This window comes from Alnus glutinosa, chromosome 3 (assembly GCF_958979055.1).
Source record: "Alnus glutinosa chromosome 3, dhAlnGlut1.1, whole genome shotgun sequence".
NCBI lineage: Eukaryota > Viridiplantae > Streptophyta > Magnoliopsida > Fagales > Betulaceae > Alnus > Alnus glutinosa.
In genome coordinates this window covers 3,219,850-3,241,413 of record NC_084888.1, presented here as the reverse complement: position 1 = coordinate 3,241,413, position 21,564 = coordinate 3,219,850, and the positions used below count along the sequence as shown (strand labels likewise).

The window sequence follows — 21,564 nt, the reverse complement described above, 5'->3', positions numbered from 1 at the left end:
TAATTTTCTTGAAATTTTTTATAAAACTTAAAGAACATGCCCTCTTTAGAGAAGCTGCTGTAAATACTCTAACCAAGGATCCTTTTCTCCTAGCATTACTCTTTGTTTGTGTTGATGTCAAATTTTCCACTATGACGAATCAACAACAGATTGGATCTCCACAAGAAGATTGACACATGAAATAGAACCTTCAGGCTTAATTCCTTGCTCCGAACCTGTAAAACAAAGGGGTGTTGGGGTTGTTTCGGTGTTGCCTCCTCCTACGGCCAAGTTAGGAGGAAATCAAGTATGATGTTCTCCGAGAAGAGAGAGAGAGAGAGTGAGAGAGAGTGTGTCCGTTACCTCAATAAATGTGTATATTAATTATATATCACCTGTATTCCCTCTTTTTCATAAAAAAAAGTTACTTCGGTGGTGGGGATTTGACGTTGTCTTATATTTGGAAGGGAGCAAGCGGGAGTCGAGAATCAAATCATCCGTCCCCTATTGTACTTGTTCCCCTATTTCATTAAACTCGTCCTTTTCCATTTCGTAACAGCGGTGGAGGGAATTTCCTCAACAGTTTGGTTCACGAGAAAGTCGTGAGCGAAGACTCTCTCTCGTGCAGTCACGAGAGCGCCGTGATCGTTCCCTCATTTTTCTATGCATTACGTACTGCTTCAAGCCTTCAAGAGCCCATCATATCGTATTATCGTGATTCCTTCTTTTGAGAAAACTCCATATTTTCCCATATTTCAAAGAGAAAAATCTCTTCATATTCGGAACCTTTAGCTCTTTTCTCTAGTTTTGATGGTGCGTTTCATTGCTCACCTCGGCTACCTCCCTCTAGTGTACTGATTACCTCATTACCCCCCCCTTAATGAACGGAGAGCAAGTGGTATTTTGGCGGCAATCCGAAGACTGGACTACTATCTAAGCCCATTTGAGGCCCAAGTGATTGGCCCATAGAGAATAGGTCGCTCCTAGAAGAATGGGTCTTCTGCTTTTCGGTGAAGTCGGTGCTATCTCAGCCCAGGATTTTTTGTTCGCATCGGTGGCGACTGGCAAGGGATTTGAACGTTGGCGTATCAGTATAACGTTACAATGGATCCAAGATCCATGGGAGATTTATTGAAGTAAGGTTCTTTCTAAATTGACGTGCTTTATGTTTGATTTGCTATTTGGGGTTTGCTTGATTTAATTGGTTTCTCTTCGTGTGAATTTCTAGGCACTTGGAGAAGCAGAGTGACCTCCTTCTGGATTCCTATAGATCAATGACACATGAACTGCATAGACTTCAGGTTCTTTCTAATTTACCCACTTGCTTTTTTATTATCTTGCTGTGCAGTTTTAGTCTCAATCCCTGTGAATCTTTGAAACTTTCAAGAATAGCCAATTGGGAACCTAGAAGAACGCAGTGTTGTTTCTTATCATGATATGCTTGGATTATCAGTACTTATCTCTTTCTCTGAATGTACTGTTTCAAACAAGTTACAAATTAAAAGTAAATATGCATACAAATTTCTATACATACTCCTTAAGAGCAATTCAATTGCATAGTGTATATTGAGAGAAGAAGAATATCATGTAGTTATTTCTTTCAGTTTTTTAATTTTAAATGGGTCATACTGAATCTTCCAGATTTATGATTTGCAGGTAGAAGAAGAAATGCTGATGCGCAAGTTTTACGAAATAATGACAGCCCATGGTCTACTTAAAAAGGTATGTTCATCTCGGAGTTTATACACTAATCTTAGAATGACCTAAGCATCTTATTTATCACTTTCAAGTGTTCCTGGGAAAACAAGATTTCTTATAGGAGCCTAAATAAATTCATTGTAATCTGGAATTTCTTAGATAAGAAACAAAAATATCGTGCATATCATTATCATCCGCAATACTTTTTGGGTCTTTGGATTTCTAGCAGATTGTTTGGCTTGATCCTTGTAGGTCACTATGATAGTTGATTTAAATTATGTTTGAAACCTAGTACAGTAAACAAAACTCCATAGTCCCTCACGTAACACCAAGCTCGAATGAGGTTTCTTTGTAGTTACTATGGGGAGTTAAGAAGGGATGCATTCACGCCACTGATTTCCTAAGTGTGGGGCTGCTGCTTGTAATTTTCCTGTGTCCATTGGTGGCAATTATGTTCTGTTGATTTGAGCTCTAAGAATGCAAATTGCACTTAGTAGATAGTCATGCTTTGTCTACATTTTGTTAAAGGAAATTATTATGCCCCCCCCCCCTCTCTCTCTCTCTCTCTCTCTTTTTCTCACACACACACACACACACACAACTTTACGATTAACAGTTTGTTTTTGTCAAATTATAAATCTTCTAGTTGAGTTTGTATGATTTTGTTTGAGAAAGTCAAGGAGACAATAGTACGTGGTCATGTTTTATCTATATTTTGTTAAAGGAAATTTATATCCTCGGTCTCTCTTTATCTGTGAACTTCACAATTAAGAGTTTCTTGGTGTCAAATTGCTTCCTTTTCAATGGCTAGTAGCCGTTACACTACACGGTTCTGCAGAATGCAGTATACTCTTTTTTGTTGGTTCTGTTTGTTGTTGCTGTCTTACTAGGCTTGTTTTGGGCTTGTATTTGCCCTGGTATGTGTAGAATTTGTTGTCTGTTGTAAGGGCTTAGTGGGACGGATTTGATCTCCTTTGCCCTGTGTGTAGTTTGCACCAGTTTATGGTGGGATTTTGTATTGGTGTTTGGTTCTATAAAGCTTTCTTTCATCTAAAAAAAAATTGTAGGATACAATTGACTACTTCACGACTAGAAAATATGATAAATTATATATCTTCGCATTGAGTTTGTTTGAGAAAGCCAAGGAGACAATACTTTCTCTGTTTTTATGTCCAGTATTGTTCAGAACCTGCAGTATTCCTTGAGTGATAGAAATATTTGGCATAACACTCCAGAATTATCGTTCTTTATTTTCTGTTAGTTATTCCATGGCTTTGTACCATTCAAGATGGAATGGTACAAAACCATAATCATAAGGACAGAAGTAAATTTTGGTGTTGTCTCTACCATCACCCCTCCTAGGATCCGACTTAGGCAACAAGCCCTTTCCTTTTTTGTTATTTGGTTTCCCATCATGAACTAAATCGTTGAATCTTAGCAGCTTGGTGGTTTTTGATTTAATAAGTATTATTAGGGTCAAGTTCAGTTCTGCCTTGTTAGATGGTTTCTACCATTTCAGTTTGGGCTTCTTTTTTTTTCAATGTTGGTCACCTGGTTTAGTTTCTCTAATGTTACACACTTGTGCAGAATCAAGACAGAAGTAATGTTCCTGATGATGGAGAAAATGGAGATTGCACTGCAATAGTCATTGCAACTAGCGATTCACAACTGTAAGGACATGAGGTTGGATTATCTCTATCATGAATTTATGTATTTTTTTTTTTAACATTGTCCTAGACAAAGAGCTCTTCTGCATATTCTTTTAAAATGGCTGAATTTTGTTTGCAAGTGTAAAAGAAAAAAATTTCCTTTTATTATTGAATCCAACAACTTTGAAGTTAGTAATGAGATGTCAAGAGTCTACCCTTTATGTTTAGATATTCACAAATTTCACATCCATTTGCACGCTTAAGATTGAATTTTGAACCTTTTATTGGTGAAATTTTTGAGTGGAAAGTTGATTCGAGAAAATTATGGTTCAAATGATTCGACATGAGCCGATTGACTAGGCATGCGAATGGATGTGAAATTTGTGATCATGCGTATCAATTGCTTAAATGTAGTGTTAGGCAATCATACCTGCGACATTATATAGAAAGTAATAGAAAACACACTGGTGATAGTTTTATTATCATATTGCCTTCCCACTGGAAAATCAAATTATGAGCCAGCCAGGCATGTCTATCGGACGGCAGAGCTACTCACTTCCACAAAATTTCGGGAAAACTTTTTCCAGAATTCCTAATAGCCACCAGGACCAACAAGCAGCTGTTCACGTTTACCTTCAATTCTTCAAACGAATTCGTATGCAGCGTAGCATAAGAGTGGATTTCATGGCTTTTGAATTGACAAGGTTGGCAAGTGAAATGTAAAATTCGTTATTGTGGTTTAGCCCATTTGCAAATTAGCTAGAAACTCCATGTGGTAAGCAAGAAATTAAATAAGTATATGCACCCAACCTTTGTTCAAAATTTTGACAAAAACTGTTAAAGAGTACCGCGTTTGCACTAATCATAGTAATACGTGTCATTTATAATAAATAAATAAATAACATATAAATATATTTAAGGGAAAAAGAAAACAAATTTTGAGGGAGCAGATGAGCCACCCCTTTTGGCCAAGATAGGGAATGGCTTGACCACCTCCTTGTAATTGTTTTTTTTTATTTTTATTTTTTTATTTTTATTGGAAATGACATGTATTGCAATATGATTAGTATTATCGTGACACCTTGGTAGTTTTCGTGAAAATTTTGGACAGAAGTTAGGTGCAATAACCTATTTGTATTTTTTTGCTTACCTCAAAGAGTTTCTAGCCATTTTTTTAATCCATTGAGCTAATTGCAAATGGGTGAAACCACGAGAATTAATTTTTGCATTTTCCTTGAAAAAATAACAATTTCAAAATGAAATTAAGTCTTTGGTAAAATCATGGTTGCTTTTAGAATCGCAATTGGACTTTTAAAATCGTGTGTTTTTAAAAAAGGGTAATGTTATATACTAAATTTTTATTCTAAACCTATCTCACAATGTTGATATGATACTCTCAATTAACCCTTAAATTTTTTATTTTTATTTTATTTTATTTTATTTTTTTTTGTCTAACAAGGATTGATCCAATAGTTGATTAGAATTGTCACATACACATCAACATTATGGGATAAGATCAAGAGCACTGCTATATCCACATTTTTATTATACAATTATCTTACAATACTAATGTGGCAATTTTAACTAGTCCTTTTTTTTTTTTTTTTCTTTTTTAAATAATTGATTCAACGGTTGGTTGGAATTTGACTACATTTTTAAATCGCCATTTTTTAAATCGTACCTTCAAAGAGAATAGTTTTTGCAATTTTGTTTAAAAATACATTTTTACCTTGCAAAATTGCATAACCAAACAGACTCATTAATATCAAGAAAAAATTCTAAGCATTGAATGGAATAAATAAAATTTGGACAAATTATTGAATACTCGGAAGCTACAAATACTCATGTAAGTGTTTGAGTAGGAAGTGTAAAAACCTAATGGAATCTTGGAAGTTGCAAACAATGAAAGGGAACAACCAGCAATTGAGAAAAGTGTTATAGATTGAAGCAGAAGAAAGTCTCCAGTTAAGTAACGCATCAAATACCTTGATCATCACTCTGATTATTTAGCATGATATGACATGAATAAAAAGAAAAAGAAAAAGAAAAGAAAAGTGCACGACTTTGTATATTCTTTTGCTTTTTGTCCCAATCTATACCTTGATCAACTACCTTAAGCCCCCGGCCCCCAACATTTTCGCTAATTTATTTTTCCACACCTATAAAAATTCATGGGACGTTACCATTATAACTTTGACATTAAAATGACTGCGAAAGATTAATTGAACTATAATTATAACGATAATATTGGAGATTTTACTGAAATATTCTGCGTTATATTCTTGGTTCCACAGTTCAATAAGCAAACATAATCAACATGTTGTGGATGTGTACTACTTGAGCGGTTATTTTTTTATTAGATAATTTCACTTTCTGAGCTCCCTTATTTATAGCTAACTTTTGGGCTCCGACATGAGATGGCAGAATTCATTTTTATTTTGTAACACGTTTATCGTTTGAACGAGATAATTTCTTAGTCATTAAAGAACTCTTATGCGTGAGATACATGACATTCAACACAGATTTTTGATGTAACACTTGGTATGATGTTAAATCCAACATAGTATTGTTGATGTGGCGTCTGATGTAAAATGCAAATGTGGCACGGTGATGTAACATCTAATCCATGGCACACAATCATGTTTGAATGGGATACATCTCTAATTTCATTTTTTAAGGCTATTACAAGTACAATTGGTTTACACGAATCTGTTGTCCATTTTTTTTTAAAATAAAATTCCGATTGTGGAACCCACGCTCTCCGGACAATCTAGAGTGTCTATTGCACTTGTCTGAAGTAGGTGGGTCCCACAGCCCTACTCTCTTAAAGCTATCCAAATTCTTGTAAAATTCAAACGGCCTAAATTTTTTTTTTTCAGCCTTTTGTTATTCCTTTGTTTTATTGTTTTTCTTTGAGAAAATGAAGATTTTTGCATGACAACCCAAAATAAATTAGTGCCTTTAAACTGGCAGAAAGATCTGCAACCCAAAACAAAACTTTTCCATTTCCATGGTCAAGTCAAACAAAGAGTTAAAGCGCGACTAAAGCAATTGTCTATCACCAAATCAGAGTGGCGCAGCGGAAGCGTGGTGGGCCCATAACCCACAGGTCCCAGGATCGAAACCTGGCTCTGATAAATTTTTTTCCTTCAACATCCAACACCAATTTAGCTCATAATCCACCCCCGTTCAAAATTTTATAACAGAATCACCAATCTAACGATATTCAAGCAAGTCTAAGAGACAAATTTCCGAAACTGGAGAAATTAAAGCCTACCCCTTTTGTTTCCCGTGCTTCTGTTGAGTTTACTTCATACAGATTCTGAGAGGAAACACTGCAATCGAAAATTACTCGTGATATGGCTTCTAAACTGTTGCTAATCCTTGAAAGAATGATGAGAAAACTAAAAATTGTTCCTTTTACCCGAAATTTCTTCGGAAACTTCGAAACAAGTTTCAACTATTATGCACAGTTAAGGCACACAATGAGACAATTTTAGGCCAAGAGGCAAGAGTCGTTAGTTCACAACTGAAGCTCATCATGTCAAGGACGCAATTTCTATCACAACATCCAGAGTCATTGGCAAATGATAGGTAGACGTGAAACGAATATAGTCAAAGGAGAAAAAGCAACAATTCTTGATTAGAGTATATTTCAAGGATAGAAGTCAAAAGAGGCTTTCTTTTTGTGCATAGACCCAATCTAAACTATACTTATCACTAGGATAAAGGGAACAAAAGAACAAAAGTCACCTTAGAATCAGAATTCCCATATTAACGGTAACAAAACAACCCTAACAATCTCCATTGAGGCTTCCATTAATGCATCTAGTTGAGAACAAACCGACAGTGAAGAAAACCTGCAACAACCACCCTGTATCAGTAAAAAAGATTCAAAAATCCAACCAATATTTTTCGTGATAATTCTTACAGGAAAATATTTAGAGAATGATTACTTGGGTCAGCATTGATTAGCATGGCAGTCTCTCCAAAGCTACAAGTTCCTCCGCTCCTCTTGTGCTTCTGCCAGTAGCTATTGAAGGCATAAGAAGCATGTGCAAAAATGGTGTCAGGATTGTAACAGTTACCATGTGGCTGAATCTCCTCACAATCAGCACCACCCGCACCACAGGCATAGTCCATTGCCTCTTGCAGTGTCTCTGCCGGAACAGAAGGCTTAGCCACGCACCAAAGCTTCTGGATCGCCCCTGTTTCTGGAGCTGGAGCACTGGGAGAAGCTGGATTACAAGGAGGCAATGTGAAACCGAAAGGCGGATTCGCTGGATCCATAACTGGAGGGATCTCTGGAGCAGAAGGGAAGGACAATGATGGCGGAGAAGCTATTTGGGAAAGTGGGGAATGTGGTTTCTTGGCTATATTTGCAGGAACAGAGTAGCTAATGAACGAGAGCTTCCTGGTCATGGACTTTCTCTCTTCTGGACTGGCCAACACTTTGATATTTTTGAGTTCAAAAAATCCAAGCTTTATAATGGACTCTGAGTGAGAAGAAACTAAGCTCACACTTTCATCTGACAAAGGAGAGAAATTTGGAGGTGGGTTCACTAAGTAAGTTGAGTTGGTATTCTCTAGAAACTGTAGCAGCGGTTTAATAACTTTCTCAGCCAAATCATCTCTGTAAAAAGCAGAGTATGGGTGCAAACAGTTGGAAGAGAAAGCAGCAGAGAGTTTGATTTCTTTCTCCAAACCCCACCTTGTAAGAGAGTGATAAATGTTCTTGAGAGATGGGAGGACCAAATCCAACTTATGCTCTTGGCCATTGTCGCAAAGCACAGTGTTACCCGCAACAATGGTGGTGATTTTGACGGCCGGGTAGTGAGCTAAAACATGGGTCCTGAGCCACGTTTCAGCCATTAAAACACTGCTTGAGACCTCATTGAGGTTTTCAGCACCCACAGAAACTGCTATTGGAAGAGCAGAGTGAGAGGATGCTTGGAAGACCTCCGGGTTTGTCTCATAAAGGTTTATAAGTTCAACAGATTCTTGACCTGTACCTGCAAAGAAGATGAAGGAAAGCAACGAAGATGAATAAGAAGCCCAAAAGAACGACATGAAAATGGAGCATTTTTTGGAACTGAGGAGGAGAGATTGTGGTTTTGGTTACCAGTAAGAGCATAGGAACAGAGAAAGAAAAGGTGAAAGAGCAACACCATCTTCAACATTTGTGTTGCAAACATCGTCACCTGGCAGAAGAGAAGTGGAATGCACTACACAACGGCTACAATCCTCCCTCTCCCTCCTCTGTGCACTGTTTATATGCACAGTCTCAGACTCAGAGTGCATAGGAAGCCACTAATTAATACGTGTGTACCGTTGCAAAAAAAAACAAAAAAAACGATCTGCCCTTTTCACGAAATGATTAAAAAAAATTACATTTATCTTGTAATTATCACCTTATTTGTAATATTCTCACAATGCTTTATTTTATTTGTATTTCTTTTCTGTGGCTAAAACAACAGAAATCTTTTGGCAGAGAGGACATTACAACTTTAATGATAGATAGGAAGACATTATAAAAATTGAAATGTTTTTGAAGTTAAATCTAATTTTGTTTTATAAAAAAATAGTGCATCAAATAGTATAAAACGTAAAAGAGTAAAGTTTAACAACGGCAGGGGTTTCCACTCTCCACCGCATAGAAATGAACGTTGGGCATGGCTGGATCCGGGTGTGGGTGTGGGTGTGTGTGCGCCCATAATTAGACGGGGGCTGAAGTTCCCCAGATTACAACGGGCATCGTACTTTTTGTTGCCGTATATGTCATCGTTGGGACGCGTGGAGAAAGAACAAAAAAGGCAGTGTGGGAAGTGTGAGCAACAGACAAAGACGACTACCACAGTTCTGTTTCTCTACCACGAGAGAGAGAGAGAGAGAGAGAGAAGAGTTGTCGTCCTCCTGTGGGAATCGAGCTTTGTTTTACTTTCTTTCTTCTGTTTGGACCTTGAACCAGACTGGACAATCACGAGACGCAACATGAAAAGGCCTAGGGCGCGTCGTTTCAATACATAATAATTTAAGCAGTACGTTTCCGGGAAAAACCGAAAAACAGAGAGAAAAGGCAGAGCTGGTTGGGACCCACCGGCAGTCGTGATCGTACGACGGAGAGAGACGACTTGGTTAGCAAGCAACCTGCACCACACAGGCTGAGGCTACACAGCTAAATGCTGTAATAGCTGTAAGCACAGGGGCGCATGATGGGCGTTAATTGTCCACCACAAATCACACCAAAAACGCTTTAAGGTGTTATGAAGGGCTTGATTGTTTAGGGACGGGACAGGACAGCATAGTGATGTTATTATTTATATAATTTTTTTTATCATTTTTTATATTTTTAACCACTAATTAACGTTAAAACATTCTTATTTTTTTTTTATTTTTTATATCACATAAATAATTTTTTATTACTATTCAAATAAAAAAATTCACTACAATACAAATTTTTTTTCACTTTTTTATACATTTTTTTTTATTTTATATCACATCATCACTTTTTACTAATTTCAAAACTAACAACCCACTACTCTGTGTACATGTTTTTGTCAAACAAGTCCAAAAATTTTTTGAGCACCATAAAACTCACAGGTTGTGGGGGCTCCTTTATCTCCAACAGTTTAAGATGATAAAAAATAAAAATAAAAACTTTTTTTTTTTTTTTTGAAGATTGTTGAAATTTTATAAAAATTAAAATAATTTAAAAGCATTTATATTTGGCCCATAACTTCTTCTTTTTTTTCTTTCTTTCTTTTTTTTTTTTTTTTTTTTCAGCTACTCACTTTTTTAAAGTATCTATATTTTTTTTCTCTCTTTTTCAACTATCTATGTTTACTAATTCATTAAATATTTTTCTTTAAAAAAATTGAGAGGAAAGAGAATGATCGAGATATATATATATATATATATTTGATGAGTAAACTATGCTCACCAAATTTGGTGAGCATTGTAGCAACTCATTAAATTTTTTACTAGAGTAGCTAAAGAAGTTTATGACTAGCTAAAATAACATTTGACTTTAATTTTAACAATTTTCAAATAATATATTTTGGCCTAGCTGCCTAGGAAATATTAATGGGATGCATATTTTTGGTGCAGCAATTATTGATTGCTACGTCTTTAATGTTGATTAGGATCCTCTACAATTATTTATTAGAATTTAAAAGAATTTGGCAAGTAATTGTGAGAGATTATTTATAAAACCTACCCGACCAAATAAAAATTGGGTTGTCCAACCATTTATCCGGTCAGGTAAGTCTCATAAATAGTCTCTTACAATTACCTGTCTGAATTTTTTCAAATTCAAACAAATAATTATAGAGCATCTCGATCCAATAAATGCAGCCGTTTCCGCTTAAAGAGAGGCGTATAGTTAAGCTTTGAGGAGGGCATTTTTGTCTCACCCATGTCCTTCCCTGTGGACTTTCGTGTGCTTTCAATATGTATGTGATGTGAAATGCGTTTCATTTTCATGGTGGTTACGACAGTGGAAGTATGGTCCATAATGTCAACCTTGGGCTCACATCGCACTAGGAAAGCATACTCGATTTTGAATGGGCTTTTCAACAATTTTACATAATGAACGTCATAATTAAGTTGCATGTAACCATGTGAAGAAATAGTTGATTGGTGACAAATAATAAATATTAGGATAAAGTTACAATGACATTTGAGATCTAAGGAAAAATATTCAAATGGGGCCGTTTTTATTTTATTTTTTTAAAAAAATGATTTTAAAATGATTCTTTAAACTTTTTGAGATTTATTTTTCATGTTTAAGTTTTGTTAAGATATTCTCAATAAATAACATGGGTTAATCTTTCTTGTAAGATAGTCGATTTTAAGTTTCTAATTATGATTAATTAGTTATGTACTAAAATCAATGGCATTAAGATAATAAGCGATCGCAACTCGTAACAAAGATTAACTAAAATAAATGGTGTCTCATAGTTAGTACACAATATAGAATATAAAAAATAAAGAATGATAGAACCAATAAACATAAAATTAAAAGTGATGATAGAAAATAAGATAAAAATAGAAATATAAAAAAGAAAATAGGTCATGCTTTTCGTCACTTTATATATATTTAAACACTGTTTGCATGTCAAATAGCCTACTTTCATTTTATTTTTCTTGAGGCCTTTCATTTTTTTTTTAGACAAATTTATAAAATGCCTTTTGTTTCCGAGCCTTCTATAAATTGGGGGCATTGGGCGAAGGCCTAATTGGCCTTATAATTGACCGACCCGGAATAAAGTTTTTCTTCAAATATGTTGGAAGAAAGTTCTTTCAATAAAGTGGGTCAACTTAGAGGGGTAAGAATTTTCTCGAACTTAATTTAAAAGAAAATTTTGTTTATTAATTAGTGGAGTATATTTCGCGCCAAGGCGGCGTCTCCTTCCAAGTTTGATAACTGTCTATTGGTGATGTTTTTGGATTATTGGGAAAATGATGTGTGGAAATTGATCAGCCAAGAAGCAGAGGCCATTCATGGTATATGTGCTTTTTTTTATTCGACTTGAAAATGAGGGAAAGGATATACGAAAAGGTCATGCAATTGCATGCTTGCCTTGTCAACAGGGAATGCCTTAAAAAATAATTAAAATAATTAAAAAAAGAAAAAAAGTTTTCGTGTTGTCTACTCCAAATGACTTTGGTTCAATTTACACCTCCATCGATCCCACTGCTTCCCCCCCCCCCCCCCCCCCCCTCTCTGTGGTAGCTGAGACCTCTGTAAAAATATATCCAATTGCTCAATTACAGTCATTTGGGCCATGCAATTAAATCATTGAGTATTATAATAGATTTGCTTCTTATTTAATATTTATGTTAAATATATATTTTTTTTTAATATTATTGGACAGTATTGGAATATTAAGTAAATTATTAAATTCATTATCTCCTATCAATTAAAGCTTTTGAGACCGCTGATAATTTACCGTAAATATAATACAAATTAAGATTTGTAAAAATCTTTTTTGCTAATTTGGCTTCTTTTTTTAATATTTTTTTTTAAGCTAATGTAACATGTGAGACTGGTCTAGCTTGCAGTGGATAACTTAATGTTATAGGGTGATGTTCCAATCCACGTGTCTATTTCTTTCTTTACATGCATGATAAAGGGTGATGTTGACGGAGGTATAGATGTTTTTCTTCTTCCTTCGGTTTGTTTGTGTTCCTTTATTCTAGACCGGTTCGATGGGCATGGCTCTAAAGCAAAGCTAGATGCTTGACGTGCTGCCTGAGATTAGAGATATATAGTCTAGCAATTAGCAAAACATGGCATATTGGCATGAGGCACCCTGATTTGATAAGTTGACTGTTTTCCCTTTTGAGATCCTAAGTTAAGGATAGAGATGATACTTACAGCCAAAATAAAGCATCATTAATCATGATTACTTACCCCCCCCCCCGGGCTAAAAAGGTATAAATTATGATTGAAATATTCCAAGTTTTTCCTTGGAGATTATGGGGCATTCTCAGGAAAAATAATTGAAGTTTTGATTCTGAAATTTGCCCTTACATTGTGAGTATTTTCATATATATATATATATATATATATATATATGAAGGAATTCTTGTTTGCATATCGGTCGTATTGATGTATGATTATAAAATTATATAAATCAATATTAATTAATTAGATTCATTTAATTAAATGAGCCAAACAATTTAATTCTAGGGAAAACTTCAATTTACCCCCATAAAGTTGTCACCGATTTGTAATTCAACCACCAATGTTTCAATTTTGTTAATTGCACCCCATTAAGTTTCAAAAATTTTCAATCCACCCCATTCCATCCAATTGAGCCGTCTGAAGAAACGGAAGTGGACCCACGTGAGTGGCACATGCGATTTTTTGTCCAAAGTTGACAAAAATACCCTTACTGAAACGACATCGTTTTGCCAAAACACTACCGTTTTATTAAGGGCATTTTCGGTAAGTCAGGACAATTTCGTTAATTCAGACGAATCAATTGGATGAATTGGCTGAATTGAAATTTTTTGAAACTTTATGGGGTGCAATTGACGAAATTGAAACATTGGTGGTTGAATTGCAAATCGGTGACAACTTCATGGGGTAAATTGAAGTTTTCCCTTAATTCTAATTCATTACTTTTATGTTGAGATCGTATATGTTTTCGAATCATGTACAAAAGTTGCCAACACTACCATCAATGACCATACACAAAAAAGTCCATATTTCAAACTACAAATTTATGAAAGTTGAATGATCGAGACATTTAGAAAGTTATATACTCAGGTTATAATTTAAAGACGTCTACAAAGGTAAAAGCATTCCCATTGTGTCTTTTTTCTTCTTCTTCTTCTTCTTTTTTTTTTTTTTTTTGTGAGTCATTGTGTCTTTTCTTTATTGGGAATATAAATCCCCTAGTCGTTTTTTTTTTTTTTTCTCCATTTAGTTTCTTTGTATTATTTGCTAGGGAAAAAAAGAAGTTATGAAATTAAAAAAACTCATTAAACAAGCCGCTTTGTTTGACGACACTTTTTAAGTGAGATTTTTTATTTTTAACAAAATGAAAAATCATTAATAAATAACTCTCAACACAAAATATTTAAAAAACATTTAAAATTCCCTTAACCTCTATATTACACTACAAATTTATTTGAGAAGAGATGTGTTATTTATACGAATTGTGTTACATTTATAACTTTTGTATAACTCTTATATAATTCTTAACAACTTTTTTTAAGAATAACTACTGGATATGTAAGATATAGGATAACATATCTAATTGTTAGTTTAAAAAAAAAAAAAATTTGTTAGAGTCATACAAAAATTATGTCAATAATTGTACAACAATAATTTATCTATTTGTACATACTTTTTAATTTGTATGCACATTAATATTTGGTGTAGCCGTGCAGGACCCATACATGTTGGACACATTCTATATGCATGAATTACACACTAAATAAGAGTGTGTAATACAAAAATGTGTATAGAAATAACACATATATTTTACAATAGCTTTATGCATTGGGTGAACCATAGAAGCTGGAGAGGCACTCTATCATTGAAATTGTCGTAATTGTTACTACCTCGGGCGATGCTGGTGGCGGTCGGAATACCTTCCCTTGGTACAAAATTAGTAAATTTGTCGATTTTAACGACTGAATTAGCACGGTGAACCAAAAACTCCTTACCGTCACCAACTTCGCCGCCGCCCACCACTTCCACAAGTAATACAATCGAGTGTTGCTTCCTTTGGCAATGTTCTATAATGACAACGACAATGATAGTATAATATTATCAATCATGCACTTTTTGCATAACTTAAGGGCCTCACCACAGCCTCGTAAAATATAAAACCAACGAAAAGTAATTGAAAAATCAATCAACAAGTTCAGCAATACGTGCCAAAAGGCCCAAGACCGATGGTCTTGAAAATTTGTCGGTCAGTGGGACCAAATAGATACTTTTAATTGCTCCATTCAGACAATCTAATTTAGGGGTTCGTTAATCTAATTATTCCACTCTACGATGTTGCGGTGTCAATTTGGTTTGCGTTGAATTTTAGTAAAAAATAGACACGTGTCACAATTCGAATGAATGGATTGAACATGTAATTTACTGAAATGTAGTAAATTAGTGGTTTGGTAATGCTTTTTAAGGTGTATTTTTTCTTTTGGATTGTAAATGTGTCGTAAAAGTAAAAGTTATTTTTTATTGTTTTGTAAGTATTTTTATTTATTGAATTGTTTATTCACTACTTTTACTTTTTTATTAAAAAGTAAAAAAGTAAAAAAAAAATACTGTCCTAAAGAGGGCTGCCAAACAGTGAATACACAAATAAATACATGTTACGTTAACCCAATAGCTGAAAGCGTGAGAAAGTTATAAAAGGATAATATTGTCTTTGAGTTTGTGGTGCTGTCCAGCAAAAGTGGAAAGGGATAAAGCATATGCTATTGGGCGTGTGCATGTCCCCCCAAACGGTGAGAGGGGGTCGGTGGATCAATCTAAGCAAGAATAAAAGGGCAAGAAAGCACAAAACGTTAACTGAGGCCATCGAACCTTTTCCCACGAAATTACACGTCTGACCTTGACCTCCCAAATCCCCAAACAAATTCCTTTTATTATTATTATTATTATTATTATTTTATTTTTCCTCGTTTTTGCACGACGTGTTTAAAATTAGTTATTAATCTTTCAATCAAACTCATAGTCCCATGAATCACGACCCTCCAAAACTGTCCATTCAAAATAAGCAATCTCCATAAAAATGAAAATTATTATTATTTTTTTTTTAAAAGTATTTTGTGTTGTTTGTGGTTTTTTGGTAATTCTAAATTAAAAATTATTTTTTAAAATTTTCCATAATTGATTACATTTGATTAAATTAATAAATCCTCGAATTAAAAAAAACTAAAACTTGATCCGTAATTAATATGATTAAAAGAATATCAGATGAATCGTGTTACTGCGTACATATACTTATACAGTCAGATTGCTTAGAGGAGAGGAGTTCAACAAGTGAACATGAACCTGGGAATAAAAGTGCTAAAAGAGTATAGACAGAGGACGCAGGATTAACGGCAAAGGAGGGGAAAAATGGTGGAATATGTGCTTTGCCCTCGGTCACAACGAAAGGGATAATCCATTCAGTTGGACAAAGAAGGACATGAACGTGGGATTTTAATATCGCCACTTAACATGGCCATCATCGTCCATTTACTTTTCACTTAGTTACGAAAAACAAAGTAAAAATAAATAGAAAAGGAAAAAAGGAAGTGCCCGCTATTTGCTGTCGTCGTCAGCTACTTGGGCATCCAGATCTCACATTCCAGAAAAGAACCTTCCCCTTCTCTTTTTTCTCTCTCAGACGCACGCGCTCTTACTCTCTCAAACAGAATTGCAAAACAAAAACGAGAAATGAATTGGGTGAAAGAAAATAAAATTAGAGAGAGCCAGAGAAATTCACCATGAAAGCAGCTCATCAGCATCATTGGAGCTTCTTTTTTATTCTTCTATCATTGGCTGCTAACCAAGGGGTTACAGGCGTTCTAAATTCTACCAGTGTTGCTGAAGCCAAAACTCACCGAAGAATTCTACACCAGCCATTGTTTCCGGCTGGTTCGGCGCCGCCACCTGGAACCGACTCAACTTCACCACCACCACCACCACCATCGCCACCATCGCCATCGGACCCCAGCTCCGGGTACCCGTTCTTCAGCGAAGGAGGGTCCGGCTCCGGTCAGGCTCAACCGCCTCCCTCAGCCACACCTTCCAATGGCGCCAACGTGCCAATCCCGGTGGCCACGCAGCCGACGAAGCAAACAAAAACCGTCGCGATCGCAATCTCTGTCGGAATCGTCACTCTCGGAATGCTCTCCGCGCTCGCGTTCTTCCTGTACCGCCACCGCGCCAAACACCCCGACGAGTCTTCGAAGAAGCTCGTCCGAGGGACCTCGCGGGGGCTTCCCGGCGACACGCGAGTCCCGCCTTCAAATTTTCTCTACATCGGGACCGTGGAGCCGGGTCCGATCAGCTCCGTCAGCGAGGCAAGCGGAGAAGATAACAGTAACAGTATCAGGTCGCCTTATCACAAGCTCAATTCGGTTAAGAGATCGGATCGGTACCGCCCGAGTCCTGAGTTGCATCCACTACCGCCTTTAACCAAGCCTCCGAACGCGAATTCCCCATCGCCGAGGTCCTCTTCCGACGAGGAAAGCCGCGACACATCGTTTCACTCCCCCAACTGCTCGTCGCTCAGCTATGAAGAGACTAGCTACTACACTCCCACGAGTTCGCGCACGGCTAATAATTACACTAATGCCACCGCTTCTGTTATTCCCCATTCCAAAAGGACTTCTCCTAAATCACGGCTTTCATCCTCGTCATCAACAAATCATGCTCCGCCGCCGCCGCCGCCTCCTCCGCCGCCCCCTTCGACCGCAATACCAGCAATTCCATACTCTCACGGAAGGCCAAGGTTTTCGTCGCCACCACCGCCACCGCCGAACTTGGCGCGTCTTCAGGCAACAATAAGCAATCCGGCTCCTCCGCCGCCGCCGCCGCCTCCTCCTCCTCCGACGCAGCGGAAGTTAGGAAGTTCGGAAGGGAGTGTTCGTGAAACGCCTCCTCCGCAAGTGTGGAGCAAGGCGCTGTCCTGGACTTCTAGCCCCAAGGCCATTTCTTCTGAGATTGGGATAACAATGCCAGCTCAAGAAGTTAGTCGAAGCGCGAGCTCTTGCGAGAAGCTTGATTGGGACGATGAAAAGGAAGGAGCAAAGCCCAAATTGAAGGCTCTCCACTGGGACAAAGTTCGGGCCACCTCAGACCGAGCCACAGTGTGGGACCAGCTCAAATCGAGCTCATTTCAGTAAGTACCAAGTAGTGTCAGTGCTAATGCTATGCGTTTGCTTGCTTTGATACAACACACACACACACACCAATTTTCTGATCTTGGGGATGCTGGATTTGCGTGGCAGATTGAATGAGGACATGATGGAGTCTCTTTTCGGGTGCAATCCCGCGAATTCGGTTCCGAGAGAGCCAACTAGAAAATCGGTTCTCCCTCCTGTTGAAAAGGAAAACAGGGTGTTAGACCCGAAGAAGTCACAGAACATAGCTATACTGTTAAGAGCACTGAATGTGACACGAGATGAGGTGTCTGAAGCTCTTTTAGATGGTACGTGATCTTCCTTTTCTTTCCCATGTCCGATTGGTGATTTGGTTCCATATTTGCTTAGATTATAACTTACAATAAAGTAGCACAAATTCTTTTAGGTCAGGAGGGAGTATCAACAAAAGGAACAGGATGGAAGATATCCAAAACAGAAATAAGAGTTCTAGAGCTTAGATGAGAAGCCATCATAATTTAGAATTACAATTGTATGTGATATAGTTAAAACATGTGCCACTCACAACATTTATGTTAGATTTCAAGTAATCACGTCAAATCCCTCATCAAAATGACTACCTTGCTTCATGAAATAAAGATTTTCAAAAAGCAATTAAATTCCCAGACCAAAAGAATGGTCGGTGTATCTCATTTTATAAATCGTTTTACATATATCATTAAACCAGGCACGCCCAAACCTATTATGCCCTAAATGGATTCTTGTTTATCTCGGTAGAGAGAAAGCCTGACCACAATATTTTGTTTGCTTTCCCCTTTTTCTATGTCAATTTATCCGATCCCTTTGATTTACGCAAAATTCATTACATCTCTTCTGCTTCAATCTGAAAACCTAAGTTCTAAAGCCTCCATGCCTGCATCATCATCTGGCACACACCAAAAATTAACCACAATCCCTTGCCGGAATCTAGAGAGCCCAATTTAGCATGGTATCCCAAGCAAAATAGTTTCATATATCTGTAAAGTTGCATGACTATTTAGCAACATCAGGGTAAGCATTCTGCTTAAAAGAAAGACTACATTTCTGTTACACTTTTTTTTTATAGATAGTGAAACTCATTGACCTAAGTAACAAATTTATGAGAAACATTTCCAAAAAAGGATCCTCATTAAACCTCTCCCCATATGTTACTATTTACCATGTCAACCAACCTGAAGCAACACTAGTTGCTCTCTGATTACAACTACCTCGTTAACTGCACATGCCTAATGTTTCTCAAGAAATTATATATCACAATATCATTACATCACTAGTGTCTGTGTCTAAGGTATCAAAGGAAGAAATAAAAAAATCAGATTTCTTGAAATGTCTACAATGGTCTTTGCGTTTGCATCCAACTTTCTATCTAGGTCCTGCATTTTTTCCATCTGCAGCATCACTTTGCATTATATGTTTGGCACAACAGGTAATCCGGAAGGCTTGGGTAGTGAGCTTTTGGAAACTCTGGTAAAGATGGCTCCAACTAAGGAGGAAGAGATAAAACTTCGAGACTACCATGGTGACACCTCAAAACTAGGGTCTGCAGAGCGTTTTCTTAAGGCAGTACTGGATATCCCGTTTGCATTTAAAAGAGTCGAAGCCATGCTATACAGAGCTAATTTTGATACGGAAGTCAAATACCTGAGAAAGTCTTTTCTAACCCTTGAGGTATTTTGGCTGAAAGTTAACAATTAAAAAGGTTTAATTCCATATTATTTTGATCTCTTAATTTCATCAATATTGACATGAAGAAACTCACACCTTAGATTTCTTATTTGTCAGGCAGCGAGTGATGAATTAAAGAACAGTCGATTATTCCTCAAACTCCTTGAAGCTGTTCTCAGGACAGGAAATCGAATGAATGTTGGGACCAATCGTGGTGATGCTAAAGCTTTTAAACTTGATACACTCTTAAAACTTGTAGATATAAAGGGAACGGATGGGAAGACAACATTGCTCCACTTTGTGGTCCAAGAGATTATTAGATCTGAAGGTGCAGGTACTGATTCTACAAATGAGAATGTTCAAAACAAAGTGACCCCAAAAATGGAGGATTATTTCAAGAAGCAGGGATTGCAGGTTGTGGCTGGGTTAAGCAGAGACCTCAGCAATGTCAAAAAAGCAGCAGGAATGGACTCAGATGTCTTAAGCAGCTATCTGTCAAAGCTTGAAATGGGACTTGACAAAGTCAGACTGGTTTTGCAATATGAGAAGCCAGATATGCAAGGGAAATTCTTTGACTCAATGAAACTATTTCTGAAAGAGGCTGAAGAAGAAATTGTTAGAATCAAGGCAGATGAAAAAAGGGCTTTATACATTGTGAAAGAGGTCACCGAATATTTCCATGGAAATGCGGCAAAGGAGGAAGCTCATCCTTTCAGAGTCTTCATGATTGTAAGAGATTTTCTAGGCGTACTGGATCATGTGTGCAAGGAAGTGGGGAGGTTGCAGGATAGAACGATGATGGGTTCTGCCAGATCCTTTCGGATATCTGCGACTGCTTCGCTACCAGTTCTCAATAGGTATAATGTGAGTAAAGATAGAAGTTCAGATGAGGAAAGCTTGTCTCCTTGAAATTATCCGAATGTGAAGTAATGAACCTCTTAAAAGGACAATCACATTAGTAGATATACTTCCACGGCTACAGACTCATTACGAGTACATCAAAGGAGTAGAAGGATGGAGATGTGAAAGCACTTCAGAAGGTCCATCATTGTTGAGAAAATCCGAGTCCGCCCATAGACGTAACATTCAATTAACAAAGCAAGGCTTCCAGAAGAAGAACCAGGTTTTTTATGAGATCAAAGATGCATACAGTCAAATGTTGGACATTAACTACTTTTACTATGATAGAAAGCAAGCTGTGACCCTCATCCGATTGGAAGAAAAGGGCATCAAAAGACGCACATATGATTACCTTCAGGCTTCAGGGAAGTGCACGGCCAGACCAAGTAATTTCTAAATGACAAAAAAAAAAAAAAAAAAACAAATTTCATATTTCCTCAATCCAACACAGATGCCATAGTGGAGATAGGTTCTCTTCTTTCTTTTAGATCGGATTCCCACACATTTTCGAGAAATCAGAATGTTTTGATGTTACTTGTGATGCTTTTTGTCTGCATTTATTTGATAAATTCCTAATAATAAGTAGCAGTTTTTCAGCAGTTTTTTTTTTTTTTTTAAAAATAATTTCCATTTGACAGGCTCTCTGCCACTGCCTGGCATTTAGATGATATCTGCCGGAGGAGTATGCTATTTTGAGTGGGTACATATTCCTGGTGCGGTCCTTGTTTAGCAATCGCCAAGGAGAAATATATAGAATAAAAAGACAAATAATATAGGATTTCACATAATATAGACCCAACTAGGTTTATCAATCAAAGGATTAAAGCTTTTGTGAGTAGAAGAAAAAAAAAGATGGTGCCCTAGTCACTACTATTTGAATGAAATGTGCACCAGCTATCAAACGGGCGACGATAAAAAAGATAAACGAACCAAAAGAAGACAGCTCCATTTCTGATACCGAACAAAGGTTAGCCTGAGTAGGAGTGGCTAGTGTTGTTTTCACATAATATGAGAATTACTTCACTCTTGATAAGTGTTAGCCATCTTAAGTCTCATTGATGTCTTGATGGGATTGGGTTACACAATGACTTAATTGGTCATGAGAAAGCGCTTGTAGTTTTTTGCTATTTAGGCCCCTTTTGAGCAATTTCTAGTATGTGCTACCATGGTAACACTAGGTAGAGTAGTCACAGTAGGTCACCCTCCTCCTGACCTTTTTTGAGTAGGAAAAAAAAAAAGAAAAGACGAGCTTTTGCAGCCTTGGCTTTGAAAAAGCGTTACAAAGGCTCACAAA

At 36.8% G+C, this 21,564-nt stretch overlaps 3 protein-coding genes and 1 non-coding gene across 4 annotated transcripts; 3 read left to right on the top strand and 1 right to left on the bottom strand.

The window, feature by feature from the left end:
* Positions 1 to 880: 880 nt before the first annotated feature.
* LOC133864767 (uncharacterized) lies at positions 881 to 3,522 on the top strand. Its single transcript, XM_062301181.1, has 4 exons — positions 881 to 1,115; positions 1,208 to 1,280; positions 1,636 to 1,701; positions 3,265 to 3,522. Exons 1-4 carry the CDS (start codon positions 1,084 to 1,086, stop codon positions 3,349 to 3,351), a joined length of 258 nt encoding a protein of 85 aa, XP_062157165.1. The 5' UTR covers positions 881 to 1,083; the 3' UTR covers positions 3,352 to 3,522.
* A 2,869-nt stretch (positions 3,523 to 6,391) lies between these two features.
* TRNAM-CAU (transfer RNA methionine (anticodon CAU)) lies at positions 6,392 to 6,463 on the top strand. Its single transcript has one exon. It is a non-coding gene; the product is annotated as a tRNA-Met (tRNA).
* Positions 6,464 to 6,949: 486 nt separating this feature from the next.
* LOC133863988 (glucan endo-1,3-beta-glucosidase 13) lies at positions 6,950 to 8,656 on the bottom strand. The gene is made up of 3 exons (XM_062300167.1): positions 8,449 to 8,656; positions 7,283 to 8,338; positions 6,950 to 7,186 (listed from the first exon to the last, which is right to left on the bottom strand). The coding sequence occupies exons 1-3, from the start codon at positions 8,519 to 8,521 to the stop codon at positions 7,155 to 7,157; spliced, it is 1,161 nt and encodes a 386-aa protein (XP_062156151.1). The 5' UTR covers positions 8,522 to 8,656; the 3' UTR covers positions 6,950 to 7,154.
* Positions 8,657 to 15,840: 7,184 nt separating this feature from the next.
* LOC133863750 (formin-like protein 6) lies at positions 15,841 to 20,695 on the top strand. Its single transcript, XM_062299829.1, has 4 exons — positions 15,841 to 17,686; positions 17,796 to 17,995; positions 19,132 to 19,373; positions 19,488 to 20,695. Exons 1-4 carry the CDS (start codon positions 16,287 to 16,289, stop codon positions 20,277 to 20,279), a joined length of 2,634 nt encoding a protein of 877 aa, XP_062155813.1. The 5' UTR covers positions 15,841 to 16,286; the 3' UTR covers positions 20,280 to 20,695.
* Positions 20,696 to 21,564: the final 869 nt, after the last annotated feature.